This window comes from Lactuca sativa, chromosome 2, assembly GCF_002870075.4.
Source record: "Lactuca sativa cultivar Salinas chromosome 2, Lsat_Salinas_v11, whole genome shotgun sequence".
Lineage (NCBI taxonomy): Eukaryota > Viridiplantae > Streptophyta > Magnoliopsida > Asterales > Asteraceae > Lactuca > Lactuca sativa.
Genome location: NC_056624.2, coordinates 154,061,962 through 154,079,376, shown reverse-complemented (window position 1 = coordinate 154,079,376; position 17,415 = coordinate 154,061,962). Strand labels below are relative to the sequence as shown.

Sequence of the window (17,415 nt, the reverse complement as noted above, 5' to 3'; positions counted from 1 at the left end):
AAATAGTCTGAACGATAAAAAAAACATAATCATAGTATGAATGAAAAAACAACGAATGGATAATCCGAATGATAAAAAATAACACATAAATATTCTGAACGAACAATAAGACAAAAACAACAAAAAAAAAATATAAAAAAAATAACACAATTACAAAAAATAATCAAAAAGAACAACAAAATGGCCGAAAAATCACATCAGGGTGGACAAAGTAATTTTTTTTTTGGAAACGACAAATGATTAAACGGAAGCCTACTCGCATATTTCAACGAGCACCCCGGGTTAGGGAGGGGGGTAATACAAGAAGACCCTTTTCTTTATTGTAGTGCATGGTGTAACATTTTTATTTGAAGGCTTCTCACATTCTTTACTTTTGACAGATGACACATCTTGCTTGCAACTTATGTTGCTGTTAGTTCACTTATCACCTTTAAGTCACCATAAATCTTTGTCATCAATTACCAGGTGGTTGTTTTGTGGTATAATATAGCTCAAGTTAATTATAAAGCCTATAAGATTCAACTTTGACTTTTTGTTTTATGACATTCTTTTGGCATTTGATACGACTGTCTTTTATTTTTATTTCCAAGGACAAGATCTAATCATTTTTGTGCAGAATGAAACATAGAAGTGGAGTATTCATAGATTGAAGTTCTTTCGAACATATTTAATCAAAGAATTTTGTGGAAATTTGACATGGATGGGAAGATGAATAGGGTTGTTCAAACATATGTTCCATTAACTCTACTCCATGGGAACATGGGTCACCCTCAAGTTTAGTAATAATACTAGTTTAGTAATAATACTTGAAACCAAGAACCAATAGCCAAATCATCATGTGTGTTGAGCTATTCGATGTAATTATTTTATTTCCAATATTTGCAACGATCATTATGATGCATTCTTTCAAAGATCTTTATTCTTTATAGACTTGCATTCTATTTTTAATTCTTTTGAAGATCTTTATCCTTGAAGCAACATAATTATTCAAATGAATAATTCTAACCTCTTTCCTTGATATTTTTCAAACACAATAATAATCATCACATAAAATATCAAACACCTTAAAACAAAAGAACTTGTTTTCTTTCAAGTAAATCTTGAAGTGGGTTTGCTCATATCAACAACTCCCAGCTCATAGTCCATGGCTCCATATTCCGTAATCATTAAACAGTTTACATACGAGCGAAATGTCAGTTTTACCCTCTTCCTTTCCGACCTCAAAAGTAACACATGTTCAATTCAAAATCCATTACCAAAAAGCCAAAAAAACACAAGGCAAAGCACTTCCTTCTTATTGTTCTTATCACAGAAAGAATTTAAAATAATAAAACAAAAATCAAACCCCACCACAAATTTCCAAGGTTACAAAAGACTATTCTAATAAAATATTGACCATTTGAATCCCTACACATGGAAAAGCACAAGTTCTTTCTAAAGTTACATACTTTACAACAAGAACTCAAGATTCACAAAATAATTCAAACCCACCCTAAAACCAAGCCAAAAATCACCCTCCAAAAAATCATGAATTAAAATTCCAAATCTACCCCTCTCATCACCTCCCATCCAATGAAGTAAACGATTCCGCAAACCCATAAGGCCGAGTCGGTATGCTCGTCTGCGTGTTGTCCAAACTTGGAAGAAACGAAGAAGACGAAGCATCCATTGTATGACTTCCTCCTTCAAAAGCTTGCCATTTCTTAAGGGCTTGTGGCAATGACAAGTCAAGGTCAATTCCGTAAATATCTTCGGAACTTTCGTCAGAAGGTCTCCACATTTCAACTAGGGAAGACAATACATTGACCGCATGGCTCATGTCGGGCCTTTGATATGGCTCACGAGCACAACAGTGGCCCGCGAGTTCAGCCGCCTTGCTAACACTGGCTAGGTTTTCTTCAGTTAGGTCTAGGGTTTGATCGATTGACTTGCGGAAAGTGTCCTTGTTGAGATGCATTCTTCTAAACCATGTTACTAAATGCATGCTTTCCTCGGGTTGACTTTCATCGAGTGCTTTTCGGCCCGTGATAAGTTCCATCAATATCACCCCGAAACTAAACACATCTACTTTTGTCGTCACACGCCCCGTAACTGCAATAAAAAATTAGCCAAGATTAGAATTAAAAGTACACATTACTGCAAAATTCTTTCAGCAACACCTGAGGTGGCTCACACCATCCCACCCAAAACCATCATGTTAAATGTAAATCAGATACACATCGGTCTGCTAGGCAGACCGACTCCTTGTGGGCACTACTTAATCGCCTTGCAGACTGGCATAAGTAGTGCCCACAAGGAATCCAATCCACATTGGAATTGAAACTCACATAGTAATAAAATGTAATTAAAAACCGTACTTGCATATTCGGGGGCTAGATAACCGAAAGTTCCGGCGATCCGTGTCTCGATTGAGCCTTTCCCTTCAGGAGCAAGACGAACGAGGCCAAAATCTCCAACTTTCGCCCGCATATCATCACCAAGTAGAATATTAGAAGGTTTCAAATCCCTATGAATAAAACTTTGTTGAGCCAAACCATGAAGATACTCAACACCTCTAGCCACATCCAAAGCAATAGCCAACCTTCGGGTCCATTCCAACGGGTTCAACCCTTCTTCGGGCCAATTAAACAAATGTCGGCTCAATGTTCCTTGAGGCATATACTCATACACAAGAAGCTTCTCATTCCCATCAAGACAATACCCAAGAAGTGCCACAAGATTCCTATGCCTAACTTTTGTTAAAACCGCAATTTCTGACTGGAATTCGGCTAACCCTTTTCCTGTAATCACACCACATTCCATTCTTTTAACCGCAATCTTTGTTCCATCATGTAATTCGCCTTTGTACACAGTCCCGAATCCTCCTTGACCTAATATGTTTTCTTTACTGAAATTATTGGTCACCGATTTCAAGACTTGGATTGAAATTACCATATTGCCCGCTTCCACCATCTGGATATCGTTTCCTTCGGTGGCTTGGATCGTATGTGTCTCGCTAAGTCCACCTACACTAACACTCGACCCCGCGACTGTGATTTTTACACTTTCATTATCGGATCCTGAGTTTCGGGGGTGAATTACAATGGCATGAGGGCTTTGTACTCTGCTAAACTTCTTTTGCTTCTTCTTGTAAAGGCATAACGCCAGGATAGCGATCAAGAAAATGACGATTATACCCCCAAGAACCGAAAACAAAACCACCCCAAGCCAGTTTTTTGACTTCTTTTTACCATTTAGCGAAACCCCAGTTGAATTTGGCGAATTTGAAGAGTTGGGTGAATTTGGATCGCTGGAATTAGTGATTACCTTTCCGATATTGGGATTCCCAGCTGTGTTTAGATCCAAATTACTCTTGAAAACTGGGATTTTGCCAGAGAGATTGTTGTTGGCGAGATCTAATTCGGTAAGAGCGGGAAGAGTGGTGAGCTCTTCGGGAATCGTTCCAGTGAGATTGTTGTTAGCAAGAACGAGTCTTTGAAGCGATTTCAAAGCTGAAAACTCAGGGGAAATCGTACCTGTGAGCCCCATTCTCTGAAAGTTAACAATGGTAATGTTGCCATTGTTGCACGTAATCCCAAACCAATCTGCACATGGATCGTTCCCTTTCCAATTATTAGCAAACTTAGGGGAATAATCCATTGATTTCGCGATTAACAACAACGTATTAACTCGAGGATCACAGTCACCAGGCTCAGGCAAACAGAAATTATTCGTATCCTTCGCCATATCTACTTTAACTGAATTGTTAAACTTAGGCATGGGCCCTTGAAGCATGTTATTAGTCAAAGCAACAGATTTCAAGGATTCAAGATTGGTTAAAGACACAGGAACAGGACCTGTGAATGAATTGTCCCTAAGATTCAAGACCTCCAATTCTTTCAAACCGGAAAAATCAGGCAATGGACCTGAAAACGAATTGGAATGCAACCAGATCTCTTTCAAGAATGTCATGTTTTGTATAACATCGATCTTTCCACCGAGTTTCTGCCCGTTAACCCATAAAGATTCAAGTTGTGAGCCTGATAAACTCATGGGTAGTTCACCTTCCAATTCGTTGAAAGCCAAGTGCAAATTAACAAGACCCGGGAAATCATCCGGCCCAAAAAAATCGGGTATTTTACCAGTTATGTTAGCAGAAACAGCAGAGAAGTTCTGAAGAGTTGAAGCACTTTTGAGGCTTTCGGGTATGACCCAACTCGAAAACGGGTTGTTATCGATTTCAACAGATTGTAGAGAAGACATACCAGTGAAGAAATCAGCAGGAATCGAAGTAAACAAGTTGTTGCTAAGCATTAACACTTGTAATGAGCTTAACCCGTTTAAAGTGGGTAAAGGACCCGAGATATTGTTCCATTGGAGCTCCAAACGCTCAAGCTGAGTAAGATTCGAGAGGCTTGCGGGAAGTGTTCCTTGAAGATTTTGATGACCGATTTGGATACGGATTACCCGCTTCTCATCTGAGCAAACGACACGGGTCCATTTGCATGGATTCGGATCAGACCAATCGAGATCTGGTGGCGGGTTGAGGGCCTTCTTGAGTGCTAACATAACTTCAGCATCGTTGGTGTCGGATTGAGAGTATCCATGGAGGAAGATTGACGATAGTATTAGAACGATGGTGGATAAAAGCTTCAATCCCACATGAGTTCTCATCTTCTGTTAGAGAGAGAAAGAGAAAGAGAGAAATGTTCAGTAAGTGTGTTTGGGAGGTTGAAGAAGAAGCTGAACATGGCAACTCAAGGAAATACAGAGTTTGTGTGTTCTAATAAGGTAAATATTTATTTAGTCCTTAAACTTTCAGAATGTTTCAAATTTTCCCCTATTTCTTTTTTTACCACAAAAATGTCAACTTGGTTTGAGTGGGTTGAACACAAAGAAGACAGCGAACTTTGTGTTGATTTTTTAATATGATTACCAAAGAAAAAGCTTGAATCTTACAAAAAGTTTAATCAACTTGATTAATATTACATTATATAAACTTTTATATAGTTTATAATATTTGTATTTTCAAAAGTGTGATTAAATGTATGTTTAATAAAACTAACTGAAAGTTGAATGTTGTGAGCCGATAAACGGTTAGCTTAGCTGAAAGCTTCCAAAAACTATTAAAAGTTTCATACCAAAACATGCCCTAAAATACAGTTGGTTGTGAATCATTATTACCAAACAATTTTTTTTTTTTCAAATACAAACACTTTGTGTTTTGGATTGTTCTAAAAGAATAAAATAATTCAAATTCATTACTTTTTTTTTATCTAATTTATCATTTAGCTATTGTAGATTTGAGTCAATGTTCATCATGGCAATATTGATGTTCCATCAACAATTTTGTTTGATTTTATTTGTATACGAACATATCAACTTTTGATGATAAAGACGTGGATTTGTAACCCTATGGTTTCAAATCAATATTCTTTACCATATCTTGAAGTTGTGCATCTTAAAAAAAACAAATACTAATTTTCGTCACCTTTCAAACTATTGTAACTTTTCAGTGGATGTCTTAATTTGTATTTTATAACCTTTTATTTTGAAGGTTTTTGGATCGTGTCATGCTAAAAATATATAGTCCATGTTAAATTAGCGCGATATGTTAAGAGAAAATAAATACAAATATTTATAGATTTGTTCACATATTTAAATTCATATTTCTATGTTTTATAAACTCATAACGTTTTCAATCAAATTTCAATTAAAATATATAATGTAAGTCATCAATGGAATTGTGATTGTCAATATTTTCTCTATTGATTCTTCTTACTTCCGTCATGTCCCAATTGATGAATTAAATAGTTAAATAAGTCAATTTGATTAAAGTTAAAGCAAGTAATAAATGTAATCATCAAAGTATGAATATTGTATTAATAAATATTTTTGTTTTATATAATAAAAAAGTTATGAGATCTTTATTTATGTGTCCAATAAACTACTAAAAAAAATTAAATAGCGAATGATCGTATTCTTCATTTACCATCGTAATTGATAATATATTAAGTTCTAATTTTCATGTTACATTAGAGCATATACCAACATATCATTTAATTAATAATAAAAAAACATAGACATGATATAATACTATTATAATTTTAAGGTACAAATTAAGTATTATAAAAACAAAGATAAAGAGATCCTCACACCACAACCACCCAAAAATCAAAAAAATACATTGACAAATACAAGCCACAAGATGGTTGTGCATATCCAATTAATGATGACATTAAATTATTAAAACCAATCATAAAACATGAAAACTAAAAGTCATGGGTATAAATTGTGAACAGAAGAAAGGTTGAGTGGGGAAAATGTAAATTGGGTCTTGTAGCACATGGGGGTTGGAGCCCACTTAAAATATTTTGATTCTTGTGAGAACATGGGCCAAAAAGGCCTCATAAGAGCCAGGTTGGAGTTTTGATAGTTGCTTCTTTTTATGTATTTTTATTTTTATTTTAGTTTTAGCCTTTTCTAGTGCCAACTCCTTTCCCCAGGTTCCCCTCACCAACTTGTAATTCCCAAAATACCCCCACTCGCCAAATCTATACTTACCAAACTACCCTTGGTTACTCCAATCTTTTTCTAGAAGATATTCGATCTCGATTTATCAATTTATATGATTTAAAGTTTTAAGCATTCAATGGTTGATCAAAATTAGTAGCATATCAGTTTTTAACGTCATTTTGTATATTTTTTGGTAGAATGTAACAAGTACAACAATTTTTATTTAATGTATTATAAATACGAGCTAAATTCAAAAAAGGTAGTAATAAATAAATGATATTGTAAGTGTGTACGAACCGAATCATCTCATGCAATATGAAACACCATAGCACAATAAAGAATAGAATAGTGTATGAAAAAAAAAAAAACGTTTGTGCAATAGAGTTGTAGATAAAAGGGGTAAGGTTAAGCAGCGTAAAATTACGTAGTAATGCCCCTAGTTAGGTAACAAACTACAAAGAAGACACTGTATATAAGCACATGGAGAGATTAACTCAGAAAGATATGGTCAGGAAAAGACCAGGAGGAAGGAGAAAGGAGTTGGGTGGAGCACAAAATATGTGGTATCTCTTTTTGAAATAATATATTGAGAGACTATTAGGCATATTATAATAATAATTATTAGATTAGGATGTTATTATCGTTAGGAAATTTTCCTTTATTAGGCCTATTATTATAAGATTAGGATGTTATCAGGTTCAGGTAAGTTTCCTTTTGACATATATATATTGGGATTCAAGAGACTCATATATAAATAACTATAGAATTTAATGAGAAAGATTGATTCCAACAACTATCATGGTGTTAAAGCACAATGTTTTCTCCCTCTCATAAAAGCTCACCCCAAAGTCACTCCCCTCTCCTTCTCTCATTCTCACATAAACCGGTTATACTGGCGTTGGGTCAGATATCCTGACACACGATGATCCATTTTTAGATACTGTGTTTTTCTAGGAGACAACGTCATACCATGAATCTCTAACGTTGTTTGTGTGTTGGATTTGAAATTTATCCCTCCAACTCTCTTTACGTATCATGAGTAGTGAATCCAAGAGTTTTCTTGATTAGGGGACTAGCAATTAACTATACGTTCGGGTCGAGACAAAATGGTCAAAATGATTGGGTCGAGTAAAAAATATCAGGTTTGATATAAATAGTCTACTTTTCTAGTAGTATAAAGAAAAAATTTACAAGTAATATACATTTAAACAAGAAAAATGTCCGATTACATGGTACAATTATCATTTTATAAGTTTAACAAAATCATATAACATACTATAGAACATAAGATTTCAAAGATCAAACAATTAACAAAATTTAATATATGATTGACTTCGGAGTTCAAATAAACATATGCCCTATAAACATAATTTGAAAATAAATATATAATATCTCTGGAAAATCAATTCATTTGGGATTTTAAAAATTATACAAAGAAAAATATAATTAAATTTGAAACTTAACTGACAAAATCAAGTCAATATCTTTGATTTAATGGGCCAAAGCATTGCGGTCTAAAGTTATGTAAAAGAGAAGATATAAGAACAGTTTATATGTAATGAATCAATTTTATATTTATGTGTATTCAATGATTCAATTACATGGAGGTATTTATAAGTAATATAAGAGAATTATATACTAGTTCTAACAGAAACAGATAAATATAACTATCCTAATTTATATCCTAATTTATAACATTTGTCTTTTTTGTAAGTTCAACTTTATCTTCTTTCTTTTCCATTAAATATAGTTGAAAATACAAAACTCCACATATTAAGCAACTTATTTCAATGTACAAGAAAACTTCAAAGCATTCGTAAACCAAACTTTGGTGTTTCAATTACCAAACACAAACATAAACCCAAAAACCTAGAAACAAAGAAAAAAAACAAAATATTTCTCAAATTCAAATACAAGTTTACAACTTACCCATGAATTAAAAATTATTAAATTACAACCCTATTGGACCAAAAACGTGTATACGTGTACAAAAAAAAAACCCATGTCCAAATACACCACCTGTGCACCATTTTTGCACCTTCATAAATACTTTGTTTTTCACAACAATCACATCCCCCAAAATTCTTTCCCCATTAAGACCTTTTTCAAGCCATTAACATCATAACATGATAACACACTGAATTGAATCTTGAATCTTGAATTTTCACCCCATCACACTGAAATTCTGCCACGTGTCTGTATGGCATCCTGTAGGCACTTAACAGCTCCATCATAATTTAAAAACCCCATGTACCAAAACTCATGACTATCCACTGATATCACCTGAATATATTTCTCAGATGAATTTGCCCTACTTGATGATGGATTCACTTCCTTTAACTGCTGTAATGGTATTATCACCTATTAATATTTAAAAAAAAAAAAAAATTAGTCTATTTATTAATTATAATATGTTTTTCAGCTACATTACATGAATATATATTGTACCTTATAATAGCTCCATTCGGTTTTGTCATTGGATTTATATGACAATGGGTTGTCACTACAGAATGCAAGTTTTGCAGTGGATACATATAAGACACCCATGACAGGGCCTGCTGACGTGGACAAGTAGCAAGCATATGAATTTTGAAGAATCTCTTCTGGAACTGTATCGAATGTTTGTCTGAATATCTTTTCATAGCCTCCTTCTGCTAGAACTTTAGTTCCCTGTGCTATTCTTCCTAATGCAGCATCTGTAAGACTAGGAGCCGTTTTCACTGATATAAAAACAAGAATTTAATGAAGAAATGTCATAATACATAGTTCTTAATGTATTGTTTTCAACACATAAATTTGTGAATTAACTTTTCGGTTTTGTTCACAGTATTGGAGTTGCTTTGAAAATGAGATTTTCACCATTAGTCTCCTCAAATGTTTCATGTATTTGAAGCCTATCATGTTTAGTGTTATATGCAATTTGATAGGTTTCTTTTTTATACTCAAGAAAACTATCAGCAAATCATAGGCTATACATATTCCTAAATGCAGTTGAAAGGATTTAAATTGGGGAATATTTTGCAATTTATATCAACTGGACTTATTTGATAGTTGTCTTGATCATATATGATTTATCCACAATGACACAAATAGATGAATGAAACTAACTTGAAGGAAAAAGAAAGGCGAAGAAACATACAAAAAGAAAAGGTTAAAAACTTACAATGTTGCCAAGTATTGCCGGCGAGATCCTCTGCTTTTTTTGTAGCTTCTCCGACCTTCTTTCTCCATCTACCAAGAGCACCTTTAATATTGTCCATAGAATCTGTAAAACGCAGCAGAAACTGTGAATCTATGAACATATCGTCTGTTCTTATTAGTTGTTATCCAATTACAACTCAATCCATGAAGAATATTATATAAACTTCGGGAAAAGAGTAACATGCAAGAGAAGAATATCGATTTTTGCATACAAAGTATAACCTGAGAAGTGGAACTACGATAGGTATCCAAAGGCAATTTGAGAAATAATAAGTTTTTGTAGGCTTGGAATGTAAGACAGGAAAAAACCTAACTGTTGATGTTGAATGCTGGAGAATTGGATGATCCCTGAGAACGATTAACATAAGGATTAGATGAATCGTAATCGTCATCACTCTTCTCCAACGGTGGCAACGTCCTCTCCTCCACCAAATCATGACTCCACCGAACCGATTTCTTCGATCGGATAGCCGTCGGCGACGGCGAATAAGTTCCCGGTGTTGTTGTTGACGAAGAATGGTCATCAGTTATCTCAGCATTGTCCCTTTCAAGGGAAACCGGATGGGTTTTCGGGCTCGGATCCGGATCCTGAGCCAGCTTCACATGAATCAGGGAGTGATCGCGATCCGATGCATCCGATTTCTTCGTCAAGTTCTCTTCTCCTGTAGAACCGTTCGGCGATTCCATCATCTGGACAGGCTTTTTGATTGATAAAGCTTTTTAGTTCTAGCTTTTGAAGAACGGATGGAATTCGACGGCGCGTGAGGTGGCGCGTCAAAAAACGGCGCCCAACGCGGGATGCGAATGAAATCGAGTGTCTTTGTTTTCTATTACGATTTTCAGGTCCGACATTTTCAATATATTTCGCAGGGGAGATGAAATGGATTCCTCCTCCTTTCCTCTCTTGGGAAAAGAGATTCGATCTTGAAGTATTAACTAAAACCAAGTCTAACCCCTCAATTTCGAACTTCTTTTAACTTTAACCCTTGATCTAAAACTTTTAGGGGTAATTCTAGAAAGACCAAATTTCAAATTTGGTGCTGAGGTCAGTAAAAAAAAAAACAATAGACAAAAGTAAAAAATGGTTTATATCGTATGTATTTTTTGGGGGGTTTTAGTCAAAATTCCGATTTTTTTGGCTTCATGGTCTTTTTGGCCATGTTTGTACGTAAATTTGGTCTCTCATAAAATTAAAATGACTATAATGCTCTTTTGATATATTTTTTTTATGTTTTTACTATTTAATTTAAATGAAAAAGGAAATAAATAATTAATTTGGGCCCGCATCTCTCTCTCTCTCTCTCCCCTGTGCAAACCCACTTGCGATCCAACCCTTGTTCACAATTGATTCCAGCATTAGAGATGCAATTTCTTTCTTACAAGCATTCGATTCCACCATCAAAGATCCGATTTACCATTCTTAAATAATCGATTTTTGCATTTGGATTGTATACCCTTCACCCTATTTTATTTCTTTCCTTTACCGATTGTGTGAGACACACACTGATGGTGGGCATATCCCCAATTCTTTGTGAAGGGATAATCCATGATCAAGACATTGTGTTATTCATGTATTATGATCTACCCATGCAAGATGCAAACCAAATCGATCTCCTAATTTCTCCCTTCAGAAGGTAATACGTCAAGTTTGCTCCACTCCACCTAGATGATGATCCTCAAACAATCATCAGAACCGAGAGAGAAAGATTGAAGACATTATACTCCGTCAATGCACAACCTCAAAAGGAAGTGTGGTCTCGGAAGAGAATCACAAAAATTACTGGGTCCAGACGAAAAGTTCAGAGAAAGTTTGACATGAACTGCATGTTGTACAGGTACTACATCAATTGTAACAAAACAACCACCATCACCATCACGAATGCAAACTTTCCTTCCATCAATCTGAATGATGTCCTCACGATTGCCACCCACTTCTGAAGTCGCCAGAATGATCAAATGAGCATTCTTGCTTACAGTGCCACAATGAACTTCCTCAAAGACTATGTTGCTGATTTATGCCGATGTGATCTCGAACTTGCACATATGTTCGGAACTGAAAAACTTTTGGCTAAGATCGACTATAAACTGCCTGAAGAAGAAATTCTAGCAGAAGGACCTATAGAGGAACCAATGCTCTAATATGTCTTGCAAAAGAAGACCAATAGAAAGGATTTCTTTCGAGTCCTTGACAAACACCTCGTTCCCTCCAAGATCCTCCAAAATCTTATTGCCAATGTAGCCAAGTCTGATGCTCCAGATCACATGAAGAACAAATTCATCAACCATCTCCAATGGTACCTGGAAGTCTGAAATTGGCTCTACAGAGCTTACATGTTCATTAATGAAGAAGCCAACTAGGTTGACATGATTGCTAAGTTCACTTAAGGGGAGATTGTTGAATCATGAAAAGTAAACCTCTAGCAATCCCAAGCAATCAAGTTCCAATGTCAGCTGATTCCGAGATTATGGTGAAGTTCTGAGATGGAGATCAATCCGAGATCGAGATGTTCCGAGATTCGAAGTATGTTCACGCATTTAATGCATTTTATCTTAACTTTGATGTAACAGTTCATAGGACTTACTTTTGTGTATCTTTTAGATACTAGTTTATCAAACACTGATTATTGTCTAGTCCAAAGAATGTTCTTTGATTTGTACTATGTTCATCCTCCACTATATAAGGAGTGAATGTTTCACCATTTAATGATATGTGAACAATTCAAGTTTTACTCCAAGAATAGCAAATATTATCTTCACATCACTTTCACTTTTCCTTCAAGTCATAGTTCTTTCAATACATTCTTCTTTTTCTTTAAATATCTTTGCATTGATTATACTCTAAGTATACTTCATTTATTACTTGAACACTTTGTTGAATATTTACCTTCATGTCCTAACTGGTTTACCAGATTCGACTGGAACTCTATATTAAGAGCAGACGTTGATCTTAAAGATTAACTCAAGGTTTGAGTTTTCAAACCTTCTCCTTACGCATTGATTCTCGTACTCACATCAGCTCTGTATAGAGTAAAATTAAGCATCAATCTAGAAATCTAATCCATCTTGCATAATTTTCATCCCTCTCAAACTATGAAATTGAATTCCTAGTTTTATGTGAATAAAGACATGGGTTTCCAAATGAAAAACGAAATGTGGATATTGCAATAAATTAGATATGTAACTTACAAAAACAAACATACTCTATTTCCGTCATAATAGAGAAGACACTGACAATGAAGGGTGGAATTAAAAGAAGTTTAGGAAAGCAACACTGGGATATGCGTGAAAGAGAACATACCTGGAAGCTAGAAGAAGATGATGTAGTAAAGCCGGGTTTTTGGTGAATTGAATGAGCTGATGGATTTTGATTTCTACAAAACAAATCGGTTACATTCAGTGGCGATAAGTCATCAGAAGTGGATGTGAGAAACCGAAGGTTGAGCTACTGCGAGTGTCACTATGATGACTCTTTTTATCACATCGGAGACTCCGTGTTTGATTGCTTTAAGGTGGAAGACGAAGCAGTAGGCGATGGAACCAATTTAGGGCTTGAAATGGTGTCGAAGGTAGGTGGCAAAAGGGGAGGAGACTGTCAGTACAGATGAAGGGTAAAGTGAAGAAATGAAGTTGCTTATCTGAGACGTTGAGGTAAAGAGGTGGAGGATCGAGATGAAGTCGGTGGGAGATACCTGGAAGCATTCTATTGGACAAAAGAAATGTAGAATAACAAAGAGAAACACGTAGAACGGACTAAAGTAATTCGGTTGAAGGAAACGACACATATCGCCAATGAACAGTAATGCCACCGACCCACGTTCAGGGGAAAAATATAGATTGTTAGAAAAACAAATTTAAAAGTGACCAATAAGATCATATCACTGTTCCTAAATATTATATATATATATATATATATATATGTGTGTGTGTGTGTGTGTGACAACCCGAAATTTTCTATCTTGTACAGTCAAACACTTCATTGAAAGTCAAACTCATTTTCGTTATCTTTTAGCACAATTAGGAGGTTATTTGAGCGTTCTGAGCCTTGTACACTTAAGGGATAAGTGTCGGGGTTTATCTGTTGAAGTTATAGCTCAAAGAACCGACCTTAAACACCTTTGCAAGGAGTTCACGGCCACCACATGGGAGTTTATGGCCGTAAACTCCATGTGGGCCGTAAACTCCACCTATATGGTGAAGTCTTGGCCATTTGTTCATTCCTCCCTTTCCTTTGGCTGAAATCCTCTCAACTATCATCCCGATCTTCAAATCTCGTAAGTTTCTTGTCCTAACTAGTTGAAATCTTACATAAACTAGTGATATTACATGATTTCATCCGTGAAATCATTCCATTTGTGTAGATCTTCAAGTTTCACCAAGAACACACACTAGTGTTCTTGGCTAAAATCGACCATTCAAGCTCCTAGATCGTAAGTACTCTTGTTCTAACTCATTGTACACTAGGTTTAACATGTTTAGGGCTTAGAAAACATAAAGAATCATATGATCCAAGGAGTTTACGGCCAAGGCATGTTCTTGGGCCGTAAACCCCTTTTAGTGGGGCAAAATGCACCCTAACACCTTAGTAAGCCTTGGAACTTAGCATAGAACCTTACACCATTGAACTAGGGACTTCAAGAGACGAAATGGTACTTCATACCATGAGTTTACGACCGTAAACTCATGGGGAAGTGGTTCCCAGGCCGTAAACACATATAAGGACCATTCCTTTGAGTTCCAGAAACCCTAAATTCGTGTAAGCTTTCCTTGGTGAGAGATTAGAGCCTTGGAGGAGGTAACCTTGGAAGGAAATTGAAGAGCAAGAAGATTGGATCAAGGGGATTTGCAGAGAATTGGTTCATTCATCAATGGGAGCCTTCATTTGAGGCAATAATCCTCTCTTTGATCTTATGTGCATATAGATCTATCTTTTGTGGGGGTTTTGGGGCATAAATGAGGTCCATCTCAAGTTTGGTGTAAGATCTGAGGTTGCTACCTCAGATATAGGTTTCTAATGATCCAGAAAGCCATAAAGTCTATGCTCAAGTGTTGTTGGTGAATTTCTTTTGTCCCAAACCCAAACCCTAGAGTGTAACATGCTTAGATCTACTTGGATTCACGTAAAGTTTGCCACTTTACGTGATGGATGGCTTGTAGAAGGGTAGATCTATGGTTTAGAGCTTCTACATGGCTTGGAAAGCCTTTGTATGGTTTCAGATCTAAGGGTACTCGACGAGTCACAAGGGTGTACTCAGCGAGTTGCTTGAAGATAGGCTGGAACTCGATGAGTTGGAAGAACAACTCGGCGAGTTGGATGAAGATAAGCAGGGACTCGACGAGTTGGAAGAACAACTCGGCGAGCCTGTTGAAGATAGCCTTGGACTCGGCGAGTCTGTTCTTGGACTCGGCGAGTCTGGTCGTGAGGCCCTAACCTTTCTTCTGGTTGATCTGTGAATCGGTGAGTCAAGGGATGACTCGGTGAGTCGAATGTGAAAGGACTCAGGGTTGTGGAACTCGGCGAGTCTCGGGGTGACTCGGCGAGTTGAGTCGCGGATTGGGGAAGTTCTGTGCATGGGGACTCGGCGAGTAGAGTCAGTCAGGGGTTGACTTTGACTTTGACCAAGGGTTGACCAGTTGATTTCCAGGGGCATTTTGGTAATTGTTGGCTTTTGTTTTGAGTTCAATGTTTTGGTGTTAACCAGTGGTGGAGATCGCATCAGTGGTCGGAGCAGCTTGGGTTTATCTGTTCAGTCGGCAGTTGCGAGGTGAGTTATCCTCACTATATCGACAGGGTCTACGGCACCAAAGCCGGCCTTTTTATCGGATTGAGATCCGGGTATTGTTGTTATGATATTGTTTTGTTATGTTGCATCCTGGTAATTAGGATGGTATATGTTAGAGACCCGGTTAAGGTCGGTATCCTGGTATATAGGATGATGCTATGTTAGTGACCGGTTAGGTCGGTATCCTGGATAAGATGATGTTATGTTATGTGATCTGCTAGATCGGTTTGATTGTATGCGAATTGTCATATGTTTGAATGCTTATGTGCACATGGTTGTTGGACTGGGGTTGGGTTGAGGCGGGTCCTGCTTTGTGCTGTAGGCCAACATACCCAGGGCGGACCGGTTGTCCCGAAGGCCCAGCGAGCGGTCCGGATAGGCTGTAGGTCCCAAGAGGGCGTACCAGACGTGTCGAGGCTTGGTGAGTGGACTAGGCCGACTGAAGGCCCAGTGCGGGCGGACCAGTCATACTGTAGACTCAGAGAGTGGACCAGGTGGATTGAAGGCCCGGTGCGGGCGGACCAATCACACTGTAGACTCGATGTATATGGCTAGACTCGGAGGGTGGACCAGGTGGACTGAAGGCCGGTGCGGCGGACCAGTCGCACAGTAGACCCGAAGTGCATGGCTATTTTGTGTTCTGTTATGATATGGCATGTTGTGCGTGTATGGTATATGTGGTTGGTATTTTGGGGGTATCTCACTAAGCTTTCGGGCTTACAGTTGTGGTTTAATGTTTTTCAGGTTCTTCGGGAGACCATGGCAAGGCAAAGGCGTGATCATACCGCTCCTCATGATTTTGTTTTATGATGTGGTTCTGGGAAGACTCTGATAATAATTGTATTGAAAACCTTTTTGTAGTAACTTTATGAAACTGGGTTGTTTTTGAAAAGTTTAAATTGTTTGGAATTTTTAGAGCGTTACAACCCGAAATTTTATATCCTATACAGTCAAACACTTCATTGAAAGTCAAACTCATTTCTGTTATCTTTTAGCACAATTAGGAGGTTATTTGAGCATTCTGAGCCTTATACACTTAAGGGATAAGTGTCGGGGTTTATCTGTTGAAGTTATAGCTTAAAGAACCGACCTTAAACACCTCTGCAAGGAGTTCACGGCCACCACATGGGAGTTTATGGTCGTAAACTCCATGTGGGCCGTAAACTCCTCCTATATGGTGAAGTCTTGGCCATTTGTTCATTCCTCCCTTTCCTTTGGCTGAAATCCTCTCAACTATCATCCTGATCTTCGTCACCGATCTTCAAATCTCGTAATTTCCTTGTCCTAACTAGTTGAAATCTTACACAAACTAGTGATATTACATGATTTCATCTGTGAAATCATTCCATTTGGGTAGATCTTCAAGTTTCACCAAGAACACCAAGAACACACACTAATGTTCTTGGCCAAAATCGACCATTCAAGCTCCTAGATCGTAAGTACCCTTGTTCTAACTCATTGTACACTAGGTTTAACATGTTTAGGGCTTAGAAAACATAAAGAATCACATGATCCAAGGAGTTTACGGCCAATGCATGTTCTTCGGCCGTAAACCCCTTGTAGTGGGGCAAAATGCACCCTAACACCTTAGTAAGCCTTGGAACTTAGCATAGAACCTTAAACCATTGAACTAGGGACTTCAAGACACGAAATGGTACTTCATACCATGAGTTTACGACCGTAAACTCTTGGGGAAGTGGTCCCCAGGCCGTAAACACATATAAGGACCATTCTTGGACCTTAAACCCACTTAGCCTCTTGTTTAAGCCTTGAAACACTTAACCACATAAGAAACCTTACCTTTAAGCCTCATATGGTGACCCATTTGAGAGTTTATGGCCAGGAGTAAACTCCCCTGGGCCGTAAACTCCAACAAGTATGGTCTATGGACCATAAACTCACTTACAATGCCTTGTACTCCTTGTTGCAACCCAATGGC

At 37.1% G+C, this 17,415-nt stretch overlaps 2 protein-coding genes across 2 annotated transcripts; both read right to left on the bottom strand.

Annotated features, from left to right (window-relative positions):
• Positions 1 to 1,274: 1,274 nt before the first annotated feature.
• On the bottom strand, positions 1,275 to 4,754 carry LOC111883392 (receptor protein kinase TMK1). Its single transcript, XM_023879719.3, has 2 exons — positions 2,358 to 4,754; positions 1,275 to 2,091 (listed from the first exon to the last, which is right to left on the bottom strand). Exons 1-2 carry the CDS (start codon positions 4,651 to 4,653, stop codon positions 1,559 to 1,561), a joined length of 2,829 nt encoding a protein of 942 aa, XP_023735487.1. The 5' UTR covers positions 4,654 to 4,754; the 3' UTR covers positions 1,275 to 1,558.
• A 3,558-nt stretch (positions 4,755 to 8,312) lies between these two features.
• On the bottom strand, positions 8,313 to 10,590 carry LOC111883395 (GLABRA2 expression modulator). Its single transcript, XM_023879721.3, has 4 exons — positions 10,011 to 10,590; positions 9,659 to 9,760; positions 8,944 to 9,215; positions 8,313 to 8,856 (listed from the first exon to the last, which is right to left on the bottom strand). The coding sequence occupies exons 1-4, from the start codon at positions 10,384 to 10,386 to the stop codon at positions 8,668 to 8,670; spliced, it is 939 nt and encodes a 312-aa protein (XP_023735489.1). The 5' UTR covers positions 10,387 to 10,590; the 3' UTR covers positions 8,313 to 8,667.
• Positions 10,591 to 17,415: the final 6,825 nt, after the last annotated feature.

Excerpts from the sequence above, each read along its gene's own strand:
- LOC111883392 (XM_023879719.3), bottom strand. The coding sequence starts at position 4,653 with ATGAGAACTCATGTGGGATTGAAGCTTTTATCCACCATCGTTCTAATA. Across the intron at positions 2,092-2,357 it reads TCTAGCCCCCGAATATGCAA|TTACGGGGCGTGTGACGACA; the intron begins GTACGGTTTTTA and ends TTTTTATTGCAG.
- LOC111883395 (XM_023879721.3), bottom strand. The coding sequence starts at position 10,386 with ATGATGGAATCGCCGAACGGTTCTACAGGAGAAGAGAACTTGACGAAG. Across the intron at positions 9,761-10,010 it reads TCCAGCATTCAACATCAACA|ATTCTATGGACAATATTAAA; the intron begins GTTAGGTTTTTT and ends TGCGTTTTACAG. Across the intron at positions 9,216-9,658 it reads CGGCAATACTTGGCAACATT|TGAAAACGGCTCCTAGTCTT; the intron begins GTAAGTTTTTAA and ends TTTTTATATCAG.